The sequence below is a fragment of the Phocoena phocoena genome, chromosome 15, assembly GCF_963924675.1.
Source record: "Phocoena phocoena chromosome 15, mPhoPho1.1, whole genome shotgun sequence".
Taxonomy (NCBI): domain Eukaryota; kingdom Metazoa; phylum Chordata; class Mammalia; order Artiodactyla; family Phocoenidae; genus Phocoena; species Phocoena phocoena.
The window spans coordinates 25,159,578-25,178,171 of record NC_089233.1 but is presented as its reverse complement, the minus strand read 5'-3'; the positions used below and the strand labels follow the sequence as shown (position 1 = coordinate 25,178,171).

Here is an 18,594-nt window from a genome sequence, read left to right as displayed (position 1 = left end):
TGAATAAAGAATTGGTGTCTTACATCCTCATCCTTAGTGCTTAGCACATAATAGGTGCTTATTAAATGTTGGTGGAATGACTAGATAGATAGAGATATGATTTTATTGAGTGCCTTCCATGTACAGGCACTAAGCACTTTACATTTAATGAAGGCAGTGATGTTCCCATTTTACAGAGGGGAAAACTGAGACTCCAAATGCTTGTGATATGGCCATCTAAGAGACAGAGCCAGGATTCAAACTCAGATCTCACCCCAGTGAGTGAGTGGGAATGGGATGTGGATGGTGGACACACTAAAATCTGAGAAGGAAGCATGGAGTCTGGGATGGAGAAAGCCAGGCTGACCTTGGTAGGCTTGGGAGGAAACCTCCTGGGGGAAAAGCTGTGATGACAAATAAGAGGAACGAATGCAGGTGGGTGGGAGCACCACCCCAGCCCCTTCCCTGCTACTTTACTTACCCAGAAACCCACCAGAACATGGCCTTGGAGGGGAAGGAGGCCCCAGCCTTTGGACATGGATTCTGCAAAGACAAATGATTTAGAAGGGGGAGGACTTGGTCTCATAATCCATGGCCAGTATGTGGTAAGGAGAACCAAGGGCAGGAAGACAGAATGAACTGACCATGAGCTTAATACTGAAAGCACAGACTGAGATGTCCTGCCTACTTATCTACAGTAGATACCAAAGGGCATGGTGCTTCCTAGCAGGCAAGGCAAAAAAGGGATTCGGCCACAGGACTGAAAGTGCCTACAAGGTAAGAACGAACAGTTGCTCAGAACAACTTTAATAATACTGAGACCAAGAAGTTCTCAAAGCAAGGACCATGCATGACACAGACAAGAATGTCCTCAACAATATCCTTCAGTGAATGTGGGAAGGAGGTGAAGAGGAAGTGAGATTTTACCAGCAGCTCCAGGAAGACTGCACAGATTACACTCTTCACCAATAGGGCATGAGAGTGTCCATTTTACCACATCTTTGCCATCGCAGCTTGTTACCAATTTTTAATTTTTTTCCTGCTACTCTCATTGGAAAAAGTCCTATTACAGTTTTAACTTAATTATCCAAATCGTTGAGCATCCTTTTAGATGATTTCTCAGCTCAGCTGTCTTTTTCTCAGAGAATTCTTTCCTGATTTCACAGACTTAGTCAGTGTTACCTGTTGTAAACTCTCACAGACCATGGACTTCTCCTGCAGAGCATTTCTATTGGGCAAGTCACTTTAATCTTGAATCTTTACAACCAGTCCCAGTTGCAGTTTTCCACACGTTTGTGTAATTGTGTGATTAATGTCTAGTTCCCCTACTTGGGTGTTAGCTGCATGAGGACAGAGACATCGCTTGTTTACCATAGATCCTCAGTACCGAGCTGGGGCATAGAGCATGTTGGCAAACTGCAGCGCCCAGGCCAAATCCGGCCCACTGCCTGTCTCTGTGAATAACATTTTATTGGAACACAGCCATGCTCCTTTGTTGACATAGTGTCTGTGTCTGCTTTTGTGCTATGAAAGCAGGCTTGAGTAGTTGCCATACAGACACTATATGGCCCACAAAGCCTAAAATATTCTCTATCTTGGACAGAAAGAGTTGGCCAACCCATGGAATAGAGTAGACATGTAATATGCTTTTGGCTGAATGAATAAAAAATTAAAGGCCTGTACTCTAGTTTAACTTCCTTCCATCACTTGGGGGGGGCGCTGAGATGGAACAGAAGAGGAACAGGGACAAGCAAGGCACTGGGTTGGAGGTGTGGTGACTTACAGGCTGCGGGGGACTTTTAGGGAAGAAGGGGGGTTGATCGGCGAAGCAAGACAGCACAAACTCTGCCACCACCAGAGACAAGTACAGGTAGGTTGACAGGTGGCGGAAGGGGTCACTCTGGAAATCCTGTGGGAGAGAAAGCAGAAGACCCACTGAGTCTGAGCTCTTGAGGAACAGAGATTGGGGAGGGTGTGGGGAAGGGGAGAAGGGGGGGAGGCTGAACAGGGTTTCTGATGCTGGGAGCAGTGACCAGGCAGGGGGCCGGAGCCGCCAGTTTTGAAAGTCAGAACCCCCAGCGTTCCTGGCCTTCTCCAAAACACCTGGCTTATGCATATTCTGTCCATACAAATGGCAGGTGGGGTGTTTGCCCTTAGCCAGGTGACAACTGGCTTTAGGCACCGGGGCATGAGTTGAAGGGACACTTTGACTTTCTCCTTGTGCAATAAAGGACCCCCTTCCCCTCCCCCCACAATCTCTGGTCCCACTCCCTTGTGGCTAGTGTTCTCTGGTTTAAGAAGGCAGCTAGTTTCATGGAGCATTTACTCTGCCTCGGGCACATGCTGGAGTCTTTACATGCACTGTCTCATCAAGTTCCTCCCGACCCTGACCCCAGCTGGGGTTTACCTGCTCTGTGTTACTCGTTGGGAAACCAAAGCTCAGGGGAGTGATAGCACCTTGATCAAGGTCACACAGATGATCTGATCTAGATCATGAGCTTTTGCTGCCGTGCCATGGTTGCTTTCGCATCCCTTGCCCCTTCTGGCCAGAGGACCCTAATTTTTTTTCCCATGCTCAGGTATGGGGTTTATGCAGAACTGATTCCATCCCAGGGGGTGGGCAGGTGATGGAGGCCTGACTAATGAGTACCATCTAGTCCCCTGGCTACTGATGGAACATAAGTCTGGAGCAATTGGGGCTCTTCTTGCCATCCCACTGGAAAATGAAGCAGAACCAAGGGACAGAGAGAAATGGAGATCTGGTGGTGTTATCTAAATGTCTGGACCCTCTATGCCTGGCAGGTCCCACGTCTATGAGCTAATAGATTCCCTTGGACTTTTTTGCTTAAGCTAGTGTGAGTTGAGTTTTTGTGGCTTAAAACAAGAGCCCTAGCTTCAAATCACAATTTTTCTACTAAATTTTTATACTTCTTTGTTTTTATTTTTGTTTTTTGGGGGCAGATAGTAGACAGTTTGATATTCCAACTACATTATTCCCCATAGTGTCATTTTTACCATCGTTTCTACTGGAAAGTTTGTTCTGAATTTGGGTGAGATGGACTTGGCTCTGCAGACCTGAGCTGCATGACCTTGAGGAAGTCACTCACTTCTCTCAGCCTTAGTCTCCTCATCTTTAAAACAGGACGATTAGAGTCTTCACTGGATTCCTGATGTCAAGTGCTTGCCACAGGGCCTGGCACATGGAGCTCCACAGCATAGGTGGTCCCAATAGTATTATTTCTATGCTGTGTTCCAAACAGCTAACTGATAAGTCAACTGTGGAAACCCATCCTTTCATAAATCAGTGGATGGCCTGTGGAATTTTCCCATTAGTTACAAAAATTGCTTTGTAAAGAAATCTGTCCTTAAGGACAGAAGGTGTTTCTCTGCCTTCTACTTTTTTTTTTTTTTTTTGCGGTACGCGGGCCTCTCACTGTTGTGGCCTCTCCCGTTGCGGAGCACAGGCTCCGGACGCGCAGGCTCAACAGCCGTGGCTCACAGGCCCAGCCGCTCCGTGGCATAGTGGGATCTTCCTGGACCGGGGCATGAACCCGTGTCCCCTGCATCGGCAGGCGGACTCTCAACCACTGTGCCACCAGGGAAGCCCTCTGCCTTCTACTTTTACGAGCAGGACAGAGTAACCATTTGGCTCTTGAAATGATGACCAGCAGCCTCTGATTGGTTTCCTTATCCGACGTCCTGGGTGAGTGCGCCAGCTATGCAAGTGGTTGTCAACTGGGGAGATTTTGCCCCCAGGGGACATTTGCCATTGTCTGTAGACACAGGTTATCATAATGGGGTGGTACTACTGGCATCTAGTGGGTGGAGGCCAGGGATGCTGTGCAACATCCTACAGTGCACAGGACACCTCCCCCCCGCCCCCACCCAAAAGAGAATTACGTAAAGGGTGCTGAGGTTGAGAAACACTTGTTGAGGTTATATATTTTTCTCTGTGCAGATCATGCCCCCTAACATGGAAACGCTGCCTCCCAGGTAGGGAAACAAATATGGATGAGTGTGCAAAATGAGTGTGTAAATATGGGTGCATGGGAGCACAGATGAGGGTGAGAATAGGTGAGAATGAGGGGAAACGTGCAGGTACATGGAGTCAGAGTGAGTGCAGGTGTGTGCTGGAGGAGGCCATCCAGAGGTCGTGACCGCTGGCTGACCTGTGAGCTGGACCCAGCAATTGGAGGCTCCTCCTCCCTCCCCTGTCCTTGAAATGTGCATTGTGGCCACACTGTTCCTGCACTAGGAACTACTTCAAGGATGCAGCCTTTCCTTGAAAGAGCAATGTGTTGATGAGACCCTCTGGACAGTACATGTGACTGAACCCTGTTAAATCTTCTATAAACTGTTAAGATTCTGGCAGGTGGGTGCAGAGATGAACTTCTCTTGCATCACCCAAGACAAGCCTCATAGGTAAGTTCCCTTGCTTGTTAAAATCGTCACCTACTGATCTGCAGTGGCTGCTGCTTTCTTTGGTCTCTCCTGGCCCTCCGTGTATGGGCCGGTTTCTAATTTCACCCGGGAACCCCTGAGGTTTCAAACCAACAGTGTTTCAGTGCCTACGCAGTGTGTGTGAGTGTGTGCATGTGGGACATTTGTGCCTGAGTCCTGTAGGAGCTTGAGGGCATAGCCACACCTGGGTGGCAGTAAGTGTGAGTGGACGTGTGCAGGCGAGTGTGTGTGTGTCTGTGTGTTTGTGTGTGATGTTTCAGAGTCTGTGGTTGTGTGATGCGTGAATGGGTTCATACAAGTGTGTGCAAGTGAAGTGTGTGACTTGAGTGTGTAAGACAATGGGAATTTGTGTTGCTAAAAAGGTATGGGATGATGGGAGCTTCGATGTGAAATGTGTTTGTGTGTCACTTGAGTTTAAGCACTTGTGGTGCGTGTGTCTCTGTGTAGAGAGTAAGCCATGGGTGGAAAGGTGAGGAGGAAGGATGGGACCCAAGGCCTGAAACTGCCCTACTGGTTCCCAGGTGGCCCAGGCCCCCACTTACCCCTTGCGAGGCCTGCTGGGCGGTGCTGGTGGCTGGGAAGAGAAAGCAGAGCAGCCAGTACCCAAAGAGCACCCCGGACGCCTGGACCCCCTTCTTCCTCTCAGCGTGGATCAGGAACACGGCGAAGCTCTGGACCAGAGTCAGGTGGGAGGTGGACAGAGGCAGGGAAGGGTGGGGGAAGAGAGGGTAGGGAAGGAGCCCCGCTCTGCCCCATGCCCTCCACCAGGGCACGAAAAGCAGCAGCTAGGGACAAGCCAGCAGGTCTGGGGATGTCATTTACCATTGTGGTGAGCCACACGGTGGGGTGTATGAGGAACTCTAGGGCCTGGGGTGTTCCCTGCTGGATTCTCCAAAGAGTCACAGACACGCTGGAGGTGCACAGGATTATGAGGGCGAAGCCAAGCACCTGGGGAAACAAATTTGGATAAGGCTGGTGGGAGGCTGGGAAGAAAGATGGCGGCCAACTGGACAGTGACCCCACATCCAATTGGACAGTGGCTCTGGATGGGGCACTGTAACGTACCAATGTGATCATTAAACAGTGCTGACGTGAAAGAAAAAGTTGTAAGGGGTGATGCAGTTCAATCTTGACCTGTAACTGTCATATAAATAATGCACCACAAGGGCCCAAGCCAACTCGGTGGTTTCCAAAATGCCAGCGGTGCTCCCATAATGCACGGGAGGATGCTTTAGGGATGAAGGAACAGCATGAAATGAAATTTACTCTCTAGGTGAAAAAGTTATACCCTTTTTAAGTCTCTTTCCCTCCCTACTATTAAATCAAGGAGGAACTCTCTGTTGGGTCTGATATGTCTCCAGGCCTGCTCTAAGACACATTGGTCTCTCTTTTGAACAAGAGAAATCAAGAAAGTGGGCAGACCTGGGCACACTGGAGAAACTATTGAACATTTCAGTTAGTCTCAAGCAGAGGTCAAACTACCACCTGCAGGCTGAGTTTGGCCTCCTGCCTGTTTTTGTATCACCTCTGAGCTAAGAATGCTTTTGACATTTTTCAATCATTGAACAAGACTTTAAAAAGTCTAATATGTCATGACATGTGAAAATTATATGAAATGCAAATTTTAGTGACTATAAATAAACTTTTATTGAAACACGGTCACATCTATTTGTTTACTGTTGTCTGTGGCTGCTTTCCTGCTGCAAGAACAGAAGTGAGTAGTGGGGACAGAGACCACATGATCCTCAAAGCCTCAGACATGTACTATCTGGCCCTTTAAGGAAGAGTGTGCCAACCCTGGATAGGTGGTGGGCAACAGGTCAAAAATTTACAAGGTGGTATGGGAATAAATGAACCTTGGAGGGCATTCTTGTAGAAGTCTGGAAAACGGGAGGATGAGCAGAAAAGCTCACACTTGCAATGCCAGTGTTTTTCTAACACTGTCAAATAAATACATAACAATTTTAAGGACTGTTCTTTAGTACCGCCAGTGGGGAAACACAAAAATCAAGGCATAGCTGTTAAACATTTAAAAGGTTCATCCTAGCATGGCCCTAGAATCACCTTGTGTATCCCAGGAGTGTACACTGCACACTTTGGGGAATGCTGGGCTGTGATGGCCATAAACTGGATGTGTGGGTGTCTGGGGGTGTGTTTGTGGATATATGGTTTTTATTATTACCAGATCTGTTTGGGAGAATCTATTCCACTGAGTTTCCCTCTGTAGCCTCTGGGGTATTGCTCTGTTTGATTAACAGGGTCCCTTCTTGTCCCCACGCTGTGTGCTCCTTGATAGAAGAAGTGTCTACTTTGGGGTCTCTGCCAGGTTCCATCCTGTTTCCCCCGACCCCCTACCATTGTCTGGTTACAGGCTCCCAGGGGCAGTGGCTACCATTTTGGCCTTGAAGAGGCGGGACATCTGGAGGTAGCCCTTGTCATGGCGGTGGATGTAGAGGAGGTGGATGGGGCCAAGGACCCAGAGGTACATGGGGGGCACCCAGACCCCTGCCGTTTTCAGGAAGCACAGGCTCAGCAGGCGGTCAGCAGCGGGCTGGGGCTCCGTCTGGTTCCAGACCTGAGGGAACACCAGGGTGACTCTTACAATGGTACAACGCAGGGATCCCAAACTCACCTGCTTAGGGGGCCAGGCAACTCTTTGGACCCCTAACATTTACATGAAAATGTGCTAAGCACTCTTTAGAGTGCTTCATAATTCTCAACTTCTTTAGCCCTAACCCCAATCTTATGAAGTAGATGCAGTCATACTGATTTTGAGGCAGCTGAGGCCCAGAGAGGCTGAGTAAGTTGGCTGATGTCACCCAGTTGGACAGTGGTGGTGCTGGGATCTGAACCAAGGCAGTCCGGTCCTAGAATCTGGGAGACCTGGGCTCTCTGATGAGTGTTGGGCACAGACTTATAACCACTGTAGGAGGTGGGTATTACTGTCCCCATTTCATAGACCAGAAACTGAGGCACGGGCTTGGGGGGTAGGGGAACAGACTCCTTCGGGCTCACACAAATAGGAAGTGGCAGAGCTGAGTCCATGCTGGCCTGTCTGAGCCCGAAGCTTGTTCTACTGGAGATCGCCATCTGTAATTCTTAACTCAGACCTTCTGCTGGCCTTTCCTTATCTGAGAAGTGTGAATGTGAGTTTAGAAGACGCTGCTTTAATTCTCCCCCTACTGCATCACTGCCACCCTCCCACTAAAACCCTTTGATGAGACAGGAACCAGAGAGGGGTGGGGGGTGGGGTCTTGTAGGCCCCTTTAACAGGGCTGGGTTCTTCGGGGGGACCAGCTTGGTTAAGGGAGTCGCCCCGCCCTGCGGTTAGACTGGCAGGTCTCTTCCCCTCCCGGCCGGGAGTTTGGAGGTCTCTCCCCTCCCCTGCCCAAGAGATCTCTCGAGCCCGAAAAGGAGAGTGGGGCGGGATGGAGACACTCACCTCCGGGCCCGCGCAGGGCTCGCCAGGCGCGGCCATCGGGCGCCGTGCGTCCGTCAGTCCGTCTGTCAGACTGTTGGTGGGTCCCTGGACAGCTTCTTTGGCCGCGCTCCGCCGTGCAAGGGGCGGGGATTCGAGCGCCGGGATTGCGAGGCCCCGGGCAAGGTCCGGCCGCGCGGCGGGGGTGGGGCGCGAAGGGGTGAAAGGAGGCGAGGTGGAGGGGCGCTAAGGGAGGCCCCAGCAGGCAGCGGGGGAGGGGTTCCCGGAGCCCCAGAAAGTGCAGCGGCATCCCCATATGACCCCCCTTCCCCCTGGAACAAATGTCATCGCAAGCGTCCCGAATACTGTGGACCAACAATTCCAGGAATTTATCCTGATAAGTGAACCCAACAGGTGTGCACATGTCCAACAACCGGCACGGGGGATGGGGGCACCGCCTGGTTAGTTAGAGCCGCAGTCTCCTCACCTGTGGGATGGACATTGTCTGCCTCTACGGTGGGGGGAAGATTTTAAGATGACTAACAAAGCGTCTAGCACAGTGCCAGGCACACAGTAAACACGCAAGCGGAGTTAGCTCTTATTAGCATTAGTAGTATTATTTCATCCCTAGGTTACTAAGCTGTGGTTCAAAGCGCCATTGCAGAAATATATTTAATACGGAAATAAGGTTGCTGAATGCTAAGTGAAAAAAAGAGATTATAATACAAAATGGCCTGTGATATGTTTCCAAAGGAAAAAAGTATATGCTTAAGTTGGGGAAAGTGGGGAAGGAAGTCAGGTCATTTACCTTCTTCTTCTGGGTCTTAAAGCAAGGTGTGTCCCCAGCCACGAGTTCTTTTGAGAGATGACTCTATGTAACATATATGCATAGATGAAAAGATGGAAATGCTCTAAAGCAGTGGTCATGGGAATCCTAATTTTTCTTTTTCCTTGCTTTCCCTTTTCTATTTTCTTTCCTTCTGCAATGAGCATGTATTCCTTTCAAGATAGGAAGGAAAGACTCAGCTTTTTCAGACCGACAAGCACAGGTGCTCAGTTTGAGTGAAGAATTCAAATCCTTTGCGCTCTCCATGCTGCCCTGTTACTTCTTGTCTTCTTTTTCGCGCCTCCGGCAGGGCTTCCACAGCATGGGTTCCCTGGCCTTTTCCCCTTTCCTTTTCTGAGTTTCTCCAGCCCTGGTCTGGGGCCTAGGCAGTATGCCTTCAGCTGTCCTCCTGCCTGGGACACAGAGCAGGGACACAGAAACTCAAGGATCTGTCTTGAGGCTGAGTGTGGATGGTCTGCTGTTTACATTCAGATCATGTCTGTCTATTTGAGGTGGTTTTGGTGGAGGCTGACGGAAATTATGGGGAGGCTTGAGCCTCCTCTCCCTGAAACCCCCGCTGCAGTTGGCATTGCCACAGTCCTAGTGCTTTATTTCTTTGTATACCTGAAGATGAATTTGAGGGGAATGGCGAAAGTTTGAGGGAGAATGGTTAGGAAGGCAGGAAGAACACAGAGGAAATCAGCAGGTGAGCCAAGAACAGAACTCGGGCATCCCAAAGCCTGCTTTCCAGCTCTCTGAACAACACATGGCTGTGTGCTGAGCCCTAGATAAGTCCCTTTCCCTCTCTGGGCCTCGGTTTACCATTCTGTACGATAAGAGGATTCCATAGGCCAGCATTTCCTAATCGATGGCTTTCACCCGCCTGGTGATTTGCTAAGACAAACCAGGGATTTATGTTAGGGACAGTAAAGGGCATCTGTTTCCATTGTAATGATAAATAATGAACCTCAGAAAATAAAACCATTATTTAAATAGTTTCTCTTTATAATTGAACAGTTGAGAATCTCACTGTATTTGTAGTGAGAATGTAGAGTGAGAAGCAGAAATCTGATGCGCTCATGATTGAAATCCTCAGTGGGTGTGTCGTTGCATTGTAGCCAATGTGAAGGTTTTGACGATTGTGTAGTTTAAAATCATTGTGATTCATAATTGTATTATATTGCTTGAGTTTTAGCCACAATGGCAAATTTCAGTGGGAAATCTTCTCTCTTACCTCATCATTTAGAAACAAAGTATTAAAAACTATCAAAATAAAGCACTTGATGTTTTCAGGAGTAAAATGGAAGACTTTCAAATATCAGGTCAGAAAAGCAATTTTTGTCTATTTTGATGTGGTGACTTGTAGTTCATCTACACTATGTTATACACTCAGTCTTAGGACAAAATATAACGTGCTGATTTTTGAACTTATTTGCAGACAAATCATGCATCGTCTCACGGAGCTAGTTCAAAGTAAATCAAACTGCATGCATCTCTTGCTTACTGGGGGAAACCCTCAAAGTTTGTTTCTATACAAATGTTATTCGAGCTGGGATTAAATAAAATTTAAATGCCTTTTAACTATTATGCTGAACTTAAATGACATGTTTTTCTTTTAAAAAAAACTAATTCATCATTTATCACGGAAAAATACATCAGTTGACACAAATCCCTAAAAGGGGTTTGAGATTATGCTTGTGAAATTTACGGTCAAAAAGATTTGGGAAAGTTGTTGGATACTTCGATCAACAGTCTCTCGTCCTTTCCAGTTTCAGTGCTACTGAATTCCAAAGTAGGGTTTAGCTTTGTAGTTTATGACTGTATACACACACGTTGCAACTGCACCTGCCAGACGGTGCGCGGAGTCCTCCAGGCCTCCAGAGGGCACAAATGGTCTCGTTTTGTTGCTGAGCATGCGCCATAATTCTTTTGCCTGGGGGAGTGGGCGTGAGGCCGGATCGCGCACGCGCGGCCGAGTCGGGGCGGGGACTGGGCTGTCAGCCTCCAGCGGAGGAGGAAGCCGCGGTCCGCGTGCGGCTTGAGGGGCGGGACCTGGAGGCCTGCGGAGGGTCTGGCAGTAGAGGCAGGGCCATGCGGGAGCGCCGGGACGTGAGGCCGCCGGGGTCGGTGGTGGTGGTCGCCACCGTGGTGCTGCTGCTGAGCGGCGTTGGGCCGGCGCGCGGCTCCGAGGACATCGTGGTGGGCTGCGGGGGCTTCGTCAAGTCGGACGTGGAGATCAACTACTCGCTCATCGAGGTGAGCGCCCACCCCGCGGCCCGGAGCTCGCTGTGTGACCCCGGGCCAATCGCTCAACCTCTCTGAGCCGCGGTGGCCTCGCCTCTGACACCAGGCAGTTGCCACCGGCCCCCCACTCTGGGAGTCCTTTCCTTTTTAAAGGCGCCGCTCTCCGCTATCTCCTCCCCAGTCGCGCTGGAGTGGGGGTTCTTATCTTGGGGTCAGCTACGGAGTCGGGGTGGGATCGGGGCCCCGAAGGTATGTGCACATGGGTGTGAGGGACATTTTTGGTGACGATGATGGTGGTCTAAAACTTTTATTAGGTCACGCAAAACTAAGGATCCTGCAAATCAAGACCCCAGATTCTTCAAAACCTAAACTCCAGATCCCCAGAATCCAGGCCCCAGATCTCTTAAAACCCAGTCTCAGCAGGACCCAGACCCCTTAGGACTGATACCCCAGATGCTCAAACTCCCAGGAACCCAGACCTCCTGAAATTCAGATTTCTGAAACCTATATTCCAGAACCTAGAGACAGCAAGTCTTACCCACACAACAGAGAGTCCCTGCAAAGTTCTAATCCACTGATCCTCCAACCACCCTGGGGAGCTTTTAAAGAGCGTGGATTCCCATCCCAGAGATCCTGACCCAGTAGATCTCTTTTGGCATCTCTGGGGCTGGGAAACTGTATTTTTAACTTCCCTGGTTTCCCCCATGGGACCCCTTTTCCTCTGAAAATGGAGAGTTGTCAGCTGCCTGTACTGGGTAGTTATTGGAATTACGCTAGAGATTTGTGCAGAAGTCTTTTTATTAAGTTGCAAAATCCTGTTCAGTTAGATGATTATTAGCCTAGTGGAATTATGACCCAGAAAGCTTGTGAGAAGAAGGGAGATAGATAGAGGTAGGGGTAGAAAGTCACTTGCAGGACAGATGGGAAGGGACCCGAGGGAGGGCTGGCCTCTGTTTTAGGAGGTTACTGATGATGGGGCAGAAAAGGGAATTTGAGAGAGAAAAAAGGAAGTGGCTGAAAAAGAGAAGGGGGAGGGGACTAAGACCCCAAAGGCTGTCTGTCTGAAAGCACATTGAGCTGCTTCTGTGCTGGTAGCTGGATGGCTACAAGGGTTGGACCATTGTGTTCTACAAAGTAGGTTACTGATGATTGGGGGAGGGGTAGGAAGTAGATTCCCATCCCACTAGCTCTTTGACCTGGCCTTGCTCCAAGTCCCAATTTTTATTCCTGTAAGATGGTGTTGGGTGAGAGGCAGCAGAACCCAGCATCATGTATTTTCTAAAGAAGTTAATCAATCGTCACCTTCAAGACGATTGGTCTTAAGAAGTCAGGCGTTTAATGAATCTACCCACTGACAGTGGCAGGGCTCCTAGGATCTCTGGGTGCCCATGCCACCTCCTGGGTTGTGGGCGCAAGACATTCCAGAAGCCGCCTGGAAAGGCTTTGCAACTTGTAGTTTCCTGGGGCTCCAGGAGGAAAGTGAAGGCAGTAAGGGACACTCCCACCCCACACACTAATAGTGACCTTGAGAGTAGAGGGCAGGTTTTGTGACCTGGTATGAAATGTGTTCCCTGAGCCCTAGGGCTGCCTGTCCAGGTGGTCTGAGACACTCATTCTTTCTTAATTTCCGATTGTGAAATGAGGTGTTTCATACGTGTAATGTATATTGCCATTCTGTGCCCTGACCTGTGCTTTATGAAAGAAATGTAAGTAAGATATTTCACAATCATTTCTTGATTGTGTTTTCTGTGTCCCAGTAAAACTACCTTCACTCTTCTCCAGCTCTCTTCCCTTCTGGATGTTTTTCCATCATATTCATTCAGTCAGTAACTGTTGAGTGAGCCCTGGCATGTGCAGAAACCTTGTGTCTGGTGGGGATATTCAGTTCAGTGAACAGAGCAGACAGAAATCCCTAAAAAAGAAAAACTATATTGGTTGCTAATTCTTTAACAATCAGGAGATTTCACATTAAAAACTGAATTCCTGATTTCTCTGGAAAACCAGCTGATCTTTGGGCTGTAAAACTTGGCTTGGGTTAAGTAGCGATCTGTCTCTCTTTAGGTGAATGCCCCTTGATAGGACTTCCATGGCCCCTCTGGACAGCTGGATTTTCAGTCCCTGCTTTCAGTGCATGCATCTGAATTTCTTTATGGCCTGTGAACAAGTTTGAGTATTTATTGAGTACTTACACTAAATAAGACACTGACCCAGGCGCCATGGAATGTAAGCCGTGGTCACCGCCCACGGGGAGCCTGCAGTCTGTACGTAATTTCACTGTGTTCCTTTCCTAAGTGTGCGCGTTCTGAGTCTGCTGCTTTATACATCTTCTTAGCTGGTGTGACCCAATTCTGTTATCATAGTTACAGATTATTAACAATTAAAAGTTTCTAGATGGATGTTACTCCAAGCATTGGGACTCTTTGGGGTAAATAATACAGATCCCTGGCCCTCACCTCAGACCTTCTATTTTAGAAACAGACATGGGGCTCAGAAATTGCATTTTTTTTAAGGTACTTTACAAAAAATTGAAGTATAGTTGATTTACAGTGTTGTGTTTAGTTCCTGGTGTACAGCAAAGTGATTCAGTTATACATATATATATTCTTTTTCATATTCTTTTTTCCATTAAGGTTTATTACAGGATATTGAAAATAGATCCCTGTGCTATACAGTAGGATCTGTTTTTTATCCATTCTGTATATAATAGCTTGCATCTGCTAGCCCCAAACTTCCAATCCAACCCGCCCCAGGAATTGAATTTTAACAAGCCCCTTACTAACAGCAAACTTTGAAAATTTGTTTCAGACCCAGAAACAACGTAGAGACAGACACTAAAATAAACTGAAAAACATTGAAAAAATATGACTTTGGGAGATAGTTTCTATCTGAAAAATATCAAATCACATTATTTTGGGGATACTTGTCTTATTTCCCTCTGTCCTAATGCCTAGTGTTAGTAGCTTCATATGGTGGGTCCTCAGCAAATGCATTTTGACTGAATGCATTCAGGTGCATTATATGTAGCTAATTCTCAACAGTGATATTATGACTTCTCTTTTCTTTCCTTCCTTTCTAGATAAAGTTGTACACCAAGCATGGGACTTTGAAATACCAGACAGACTGTGCCCCTAACAATGGTTACTTTATGATCCCCTTGTATGATAAGGTAAGAGGGGAGAGTACTTTAGTCTTTTATGATGGGAAGTTGTCAGTGTGACCCACAGGGCTGCGCTAACTAGGAAGTGGCTTTCCTACATGTGCAAATACTCATGTTTTGTAAGTTGTAAGTGGAGTATGGTAATTCTGGCCAAATTCTGGCCAAGCTTATGAACTGGTTTGATTGAATGCAGTGATTCTCAATGTCTCCAGGGATATTTGGAAACGTCTGGAGACACTTTTGGTCGTTACAACTGTAAGGGAGGGAGGGTGGTGCAGTTATCTCGTCAGTGGAGGCCAGGAATGGAGCTAAACATCCTGCCATGCTATACAGGATAGACCAAATGTCACCAGTGCCAAGGCTGAGAAACCCTGATCTAATAGAACCCTTTACTTGCAAGCAGCTTAAAATATCGTTAAAAAGAATTATATAAGTAATATGTGAATTCATGAGCTTTGTGAAAAAAATCAAGGTGTTCAGAAGTATATGAAGTAAATTTTATCTTTTATCCCCCAAACCCCCCTCCCTCTATAGTGATAACCTCTGATAAAAGTTTCAGTGTGTATCCTAGGAGATGGCTTTCTCTGTATTTAGAGTTATACAGATATCCACGAATATACATGCATGGACACATATGCAGATACACAAACACATGTGCACATAGATGGGTATCCATGCATACCCGTTCTCCCACCCCTCATTCTCCCCACATTTCAACTTTTTATTTGGAAACATAGATTCACAGGAAGTTGCAAAAGTAGTTAATATACTGTGTAGTTTTGCTTTTGATTAAAAAAAAATACAAATGGACTCAAACACTAGGCATTGTTCTGCAATGTGATTTTTTTTCCCTGTGGTGATGTTTTGGCACACTTTGGACATCAGCATGTATGGACCTTCCTTTTTTTTTTTTGCGGTACGCAGGCCTATCACTGTTGTGGCCTCTCCCGTTGCGGAGCACAGGCTCCGGACGCGCAGGCTCAGCGGCCATGGCTCACGGGCCCAGCTGCTCCGCGGCATGTGGGATCTTCCCAGACCAGGGCACGAACCCATGTCCCCGGCATTGGCAGGCAGACTCTCAGCCACTGTGCCACCAGGGAAGCCTTGGACCTTCCTTTTAACGGCTGCACACATGTCAGAGGCAGGCCAAACTAATTTATTCCCAATTTCTCTATAGACACAGAGGCTTTTTCCCAGTTTTTAAAATTATTACTAACCACACAGCAATAAATATTCTTGAATTTACATCTTTATGCACAATACATAAGATTGATTTCTAGAGGTAGACTAGTTGGGTCTTGAAATCTGTTTTTGTTTTTAAACTATTAAAACATTCTCAAGGAACCCTTCACTCAAGGGTGTATGTAAAATCTAGTTTTAAGAAATGACTTTAGTTCCTGAAGATCTGGCTGACCCTGGCAACCTTAGTCATATGAGGGGTTAACAGGAGACTGGATTAATAGAATGTTTGGAATCAGAATACCAAGAGCACTGAATACAGAGTCTTTGTAACTCTTTGATGGGTTAAATGGGAGGTTCGGGGGTTGAGATTGCAGCACATGAAGGGAATCAAGAGCTCACTACCATTTACAAGTACAAAGTTTATGCTTGGAATTCCATTTCAGGTGTGAAAATTCTAGATAATAGGCTAGCACTAAATTAAATTAAACTAGTTGAATAGTCATCAGTTTTTAGTCCTTTGCAGTGATTTTTTTTTTTCTCCTTGTAGGGAGATTTCATTCTGAAGATTGAGCCTCCTCTAGGGTGGAGTTTTGGTAAGTTAACAAATAGCCAGGTATACTCTGTAAAGGATTAGGTTATATGCTGAATATTAATTTAAATTGACAGAGTGCATAGATTGTTAAAATATTAAGGATTCCTTTCTAGTGTGGAAGAGGGTTTTTTTGGTTTTTTTTTTTAACCGCCTTGCCCCTATTACTTTAGAGTAGATTGGATTTACTTTAGACCTACTTTAAGATTTTCTGTCACGTTTCTTACAGTTGGCATCTTTTCTTGTACCTCTCAGAAAACTCCACCTTAGCAGCTTCGTTCATTAAGTGTCAGTAGAACTTGATGAATATAGAGGTCAGGAGTGGGGACTTGGTTCCTCTTTCAGGATGGCTTCTTTCATAGCCCCCTCAGTGTTTTGTTTTGTTTTTTGTTGTTTTTTTTTTTCCCTCAGTGTTTTAAAAAAAATTTTTTCAGTGAATTAATGGCAACATTAAACATTGTGAGACTTGACATAAAAATCCAGATTTACTTCTCTTAAGAGATCAGAAGATCTGACAACCTTGGGCCTTACCAGCTCTGTGACGACCTTGGACGAGTTACTTCCGCTGGGTTGGCGTCCGTCTTCTCACTAGGGGTCAGGAGAGTAGTAGTACCTGCCTCACAGGCTACTGGAGGATTAATGGACCAGTGTATTTATGTGTTCAGAATCGCTGGCACATAATTGGCAATTAATTAGTAAACACTTAAAAGCAGTCTTTCCGCACACATACAAACAAAAGCTCCAGACTTTCCTGAGGTGACTGTCTTTTAGCAAAGTCAGAGGAGCGGGAGTGGGCTGGATCAGAAGAAGGGGTCCTGCTGTGACGTGGCTGGTGTTTTTGGAGAGCAGAGCCTTGACGTTTCGGTAGAGGGTGTGTGACCCCAGTTCTGTAGCTTGGGGGGAGACGTGGAGGGCCCAATTGTTCCTACCAGGCCTGCCTGTGTGTTAGAGGGGGAAGAACTGAGTCCCTGCTGTCACAGTGGCAGCGACAGCCAACTCGCATCTGGGTGACAAGCTCTTTCTCAGTTCATGGCCTGGGGTGCCTGGCTGGTGCGGTCCAGAAAAGTGGAGGGGAGTCAAAGCCAACCCACGGCCAGAGAGACGACAAATCGGCCAGAGAGGTCACAGATCGGTGGCTTGCAGGAGTGTTTTGTTTGAATCCCCTCCCTTCTTGTCAGTTCTTTTTCTTTTAATAAGTTTTTAAATTAAATTATAGCATACTTTCTGAAAATTGTACTCATCACAGGGATATCAGGCGATGAATTTTCACAAAACAAACACACTCACATAACCACCACTTAGATGACAAGACAGAACCTGACCAGCACCCAGAAGTGCCCTTGCTAATCGCACCGCCCGACCTAAGATTATAGATTATTTTGTCTGTTTTGAACTTCATGTAAATAGAATCGCACAGGGTACGTTTTTGTGCCTGGTTTCTCTCTCTTGACAATTTTCACAGAATTCATCCTTATTATGTGTTATTATGTGTTAGTATATTAGTTCATTCTACTGCTGTGTGAATATCAAATGATTTACCCCCTCTACTGTTGGTGGACATTTGGGTTGCGCCCCAGTTTTGGCCACTAGGAGCAGTGCTCCTGCGAACATCCTTGTACATATCTTGTGGTGCACACATGTCTACATTTCTGTTGAGTATATACCCGGGTGGAATTGCTGGGCGATAGACTTTTTACATGTTCAGCCCTAGTATAGATTGCCGGACAGCCAAGGTTGATGTCGCAGAACTTTGCTCTACCAGCCGTGTGTAAGAGTTCAGACCTCCACATCCTCTGGCTGTCAGTCTCTTTCATCTTAGCCGTCCTGGTGGTGGAGTGGTGGCCTCGCACTGTGCTTTTTTTTTTTGTTTTGTTTGTTTGTTTGTTTGTTTTGTGGTATGCGGGCCTCTCACTGTTGTGGCCTCTCCCGTTGCGGAGCACAGGCTCCGGACGCGCAGGCTCAGCGGCCATGGCTCACGGGCCCAGCCGCTCCGCCGCATGTGGGATCCCCCCGGACCGGGGCACGAACCCATGTCCCCTGCATCGGCAGGCGGACTCTCAACCACTGCGCCACCAGGGGAGCCCTCGCACTGTGCTTTTGATTTGCATTTCCTGATGGTCCATGAGATTGAGCACTTTTTCATATGTTTCCTGGCCATTTGGATATCCTCTTTTTGTGAGCTGCCTGTTCAAGGTTTTGTCCGTTTTTCACTGGTGCTTTCCCCTGTGTATGTGCGTCATTCTTCATTTTACCAGAAATTCTCTTGACTGGTCCATTTTTTCCTCTACTTCTCACTTCACGGTCTTCCGAACCTTTTAAAAACTCAACTTTAACCCCTATTATAATGAACTCTTCAGTTTTTTTTTTTAAATTTGACTTAGTTGCTAATATTGAAAAATCAGGACACGGCACATAAAATCCATATTTCCAGTTGTTCTTGAGAAGGTGGAAGCTTGGGCAGCGCTGGGTCACGTGGCAGTAGAAGCTGTCCCCCTTTTTCCATTTGCTGCAGTCTGCCCTTGGCCAGTCTGCTGACTTCTAATCCACCGGGTTACTATGGACATTGGAGTTTACAGTCCTGGTATAATGTGGCCGAACTCCTGTACTTCGTCAGGAGACAGATGTGGAGCCAGACTTTTGGGGTTGAATTTGGGCTCTGTCCCTCACAAGCTCTGTGATTTTAGGAGATTCTTCAACCTTCCTGTGCCCCACTTTACCCCTCAATCGGCTGCAGATGT

At 47.1% G+C, this 18,594-nt stretch overlaps 2 protein-coding genes across 2 annotated transcripts in view; one reads left to right on the top strand and one right to left on the bottom strand.

Annotated features, from left to right (window-relative positions):
* ABCC6 (ATP binding cassette subfamily C member 6) overlaps positions 1-7,918 on the bottom strand; it is a 58,398-nt gene extending 50,480 nt beyond the window's left edge. Inside the window, exons 1-6 of the mRNA XM_065892120.1 lie at positions 7,883-7,918; positions 6,833-7,015; positions 5,263-5,388; positions 4,983-5,111; positions 1,763-1,888; positions 461-522 (exon numbers count right to left, since the gene is read on the bottom strand). Of these exons, the coding sequence (XP_065748192.1) occupies positions 461-522; positions 1,763-1,888; positions 4,983-5,111; positions 5,263-5,388; positions 6,833-7,015; positions 7,883-7,918 (662 nt within the window). The remainder of the gene's footprint in view (positions 1-460; positions 523-1,762; positions 1,889-4,982; positions 5,112-5,262; positions 5,389-6,832; positions 7,016-7,882) is intronic.
* A 2,857-nt stretch (positions 7,919-10,775) lies between these two features.
* The window catches only part of LOC136135303 (BOS complex subunit NOMO1), a 52,121-nt gene continuing 44,302 nt past the window's right edge, over positions 10,776-18,594 (top strand). Inside the window, exons 1-3 of the mRNA XM_065893203.1 lie at positions 10,776-10,940; positions 14,005-14,094; positions 15,815-15,860. Of these exons, the coding sequence (XP_065749275.1) occupies positions 10,776-10,940; positions 14,005-14,094; positions 15,815-15,860 (301 nt within the window). The remainder of the gene's footprint in view (positions 10,941-14,004; positions 14,095-15,814; positions 15,861-18,594) is intronic.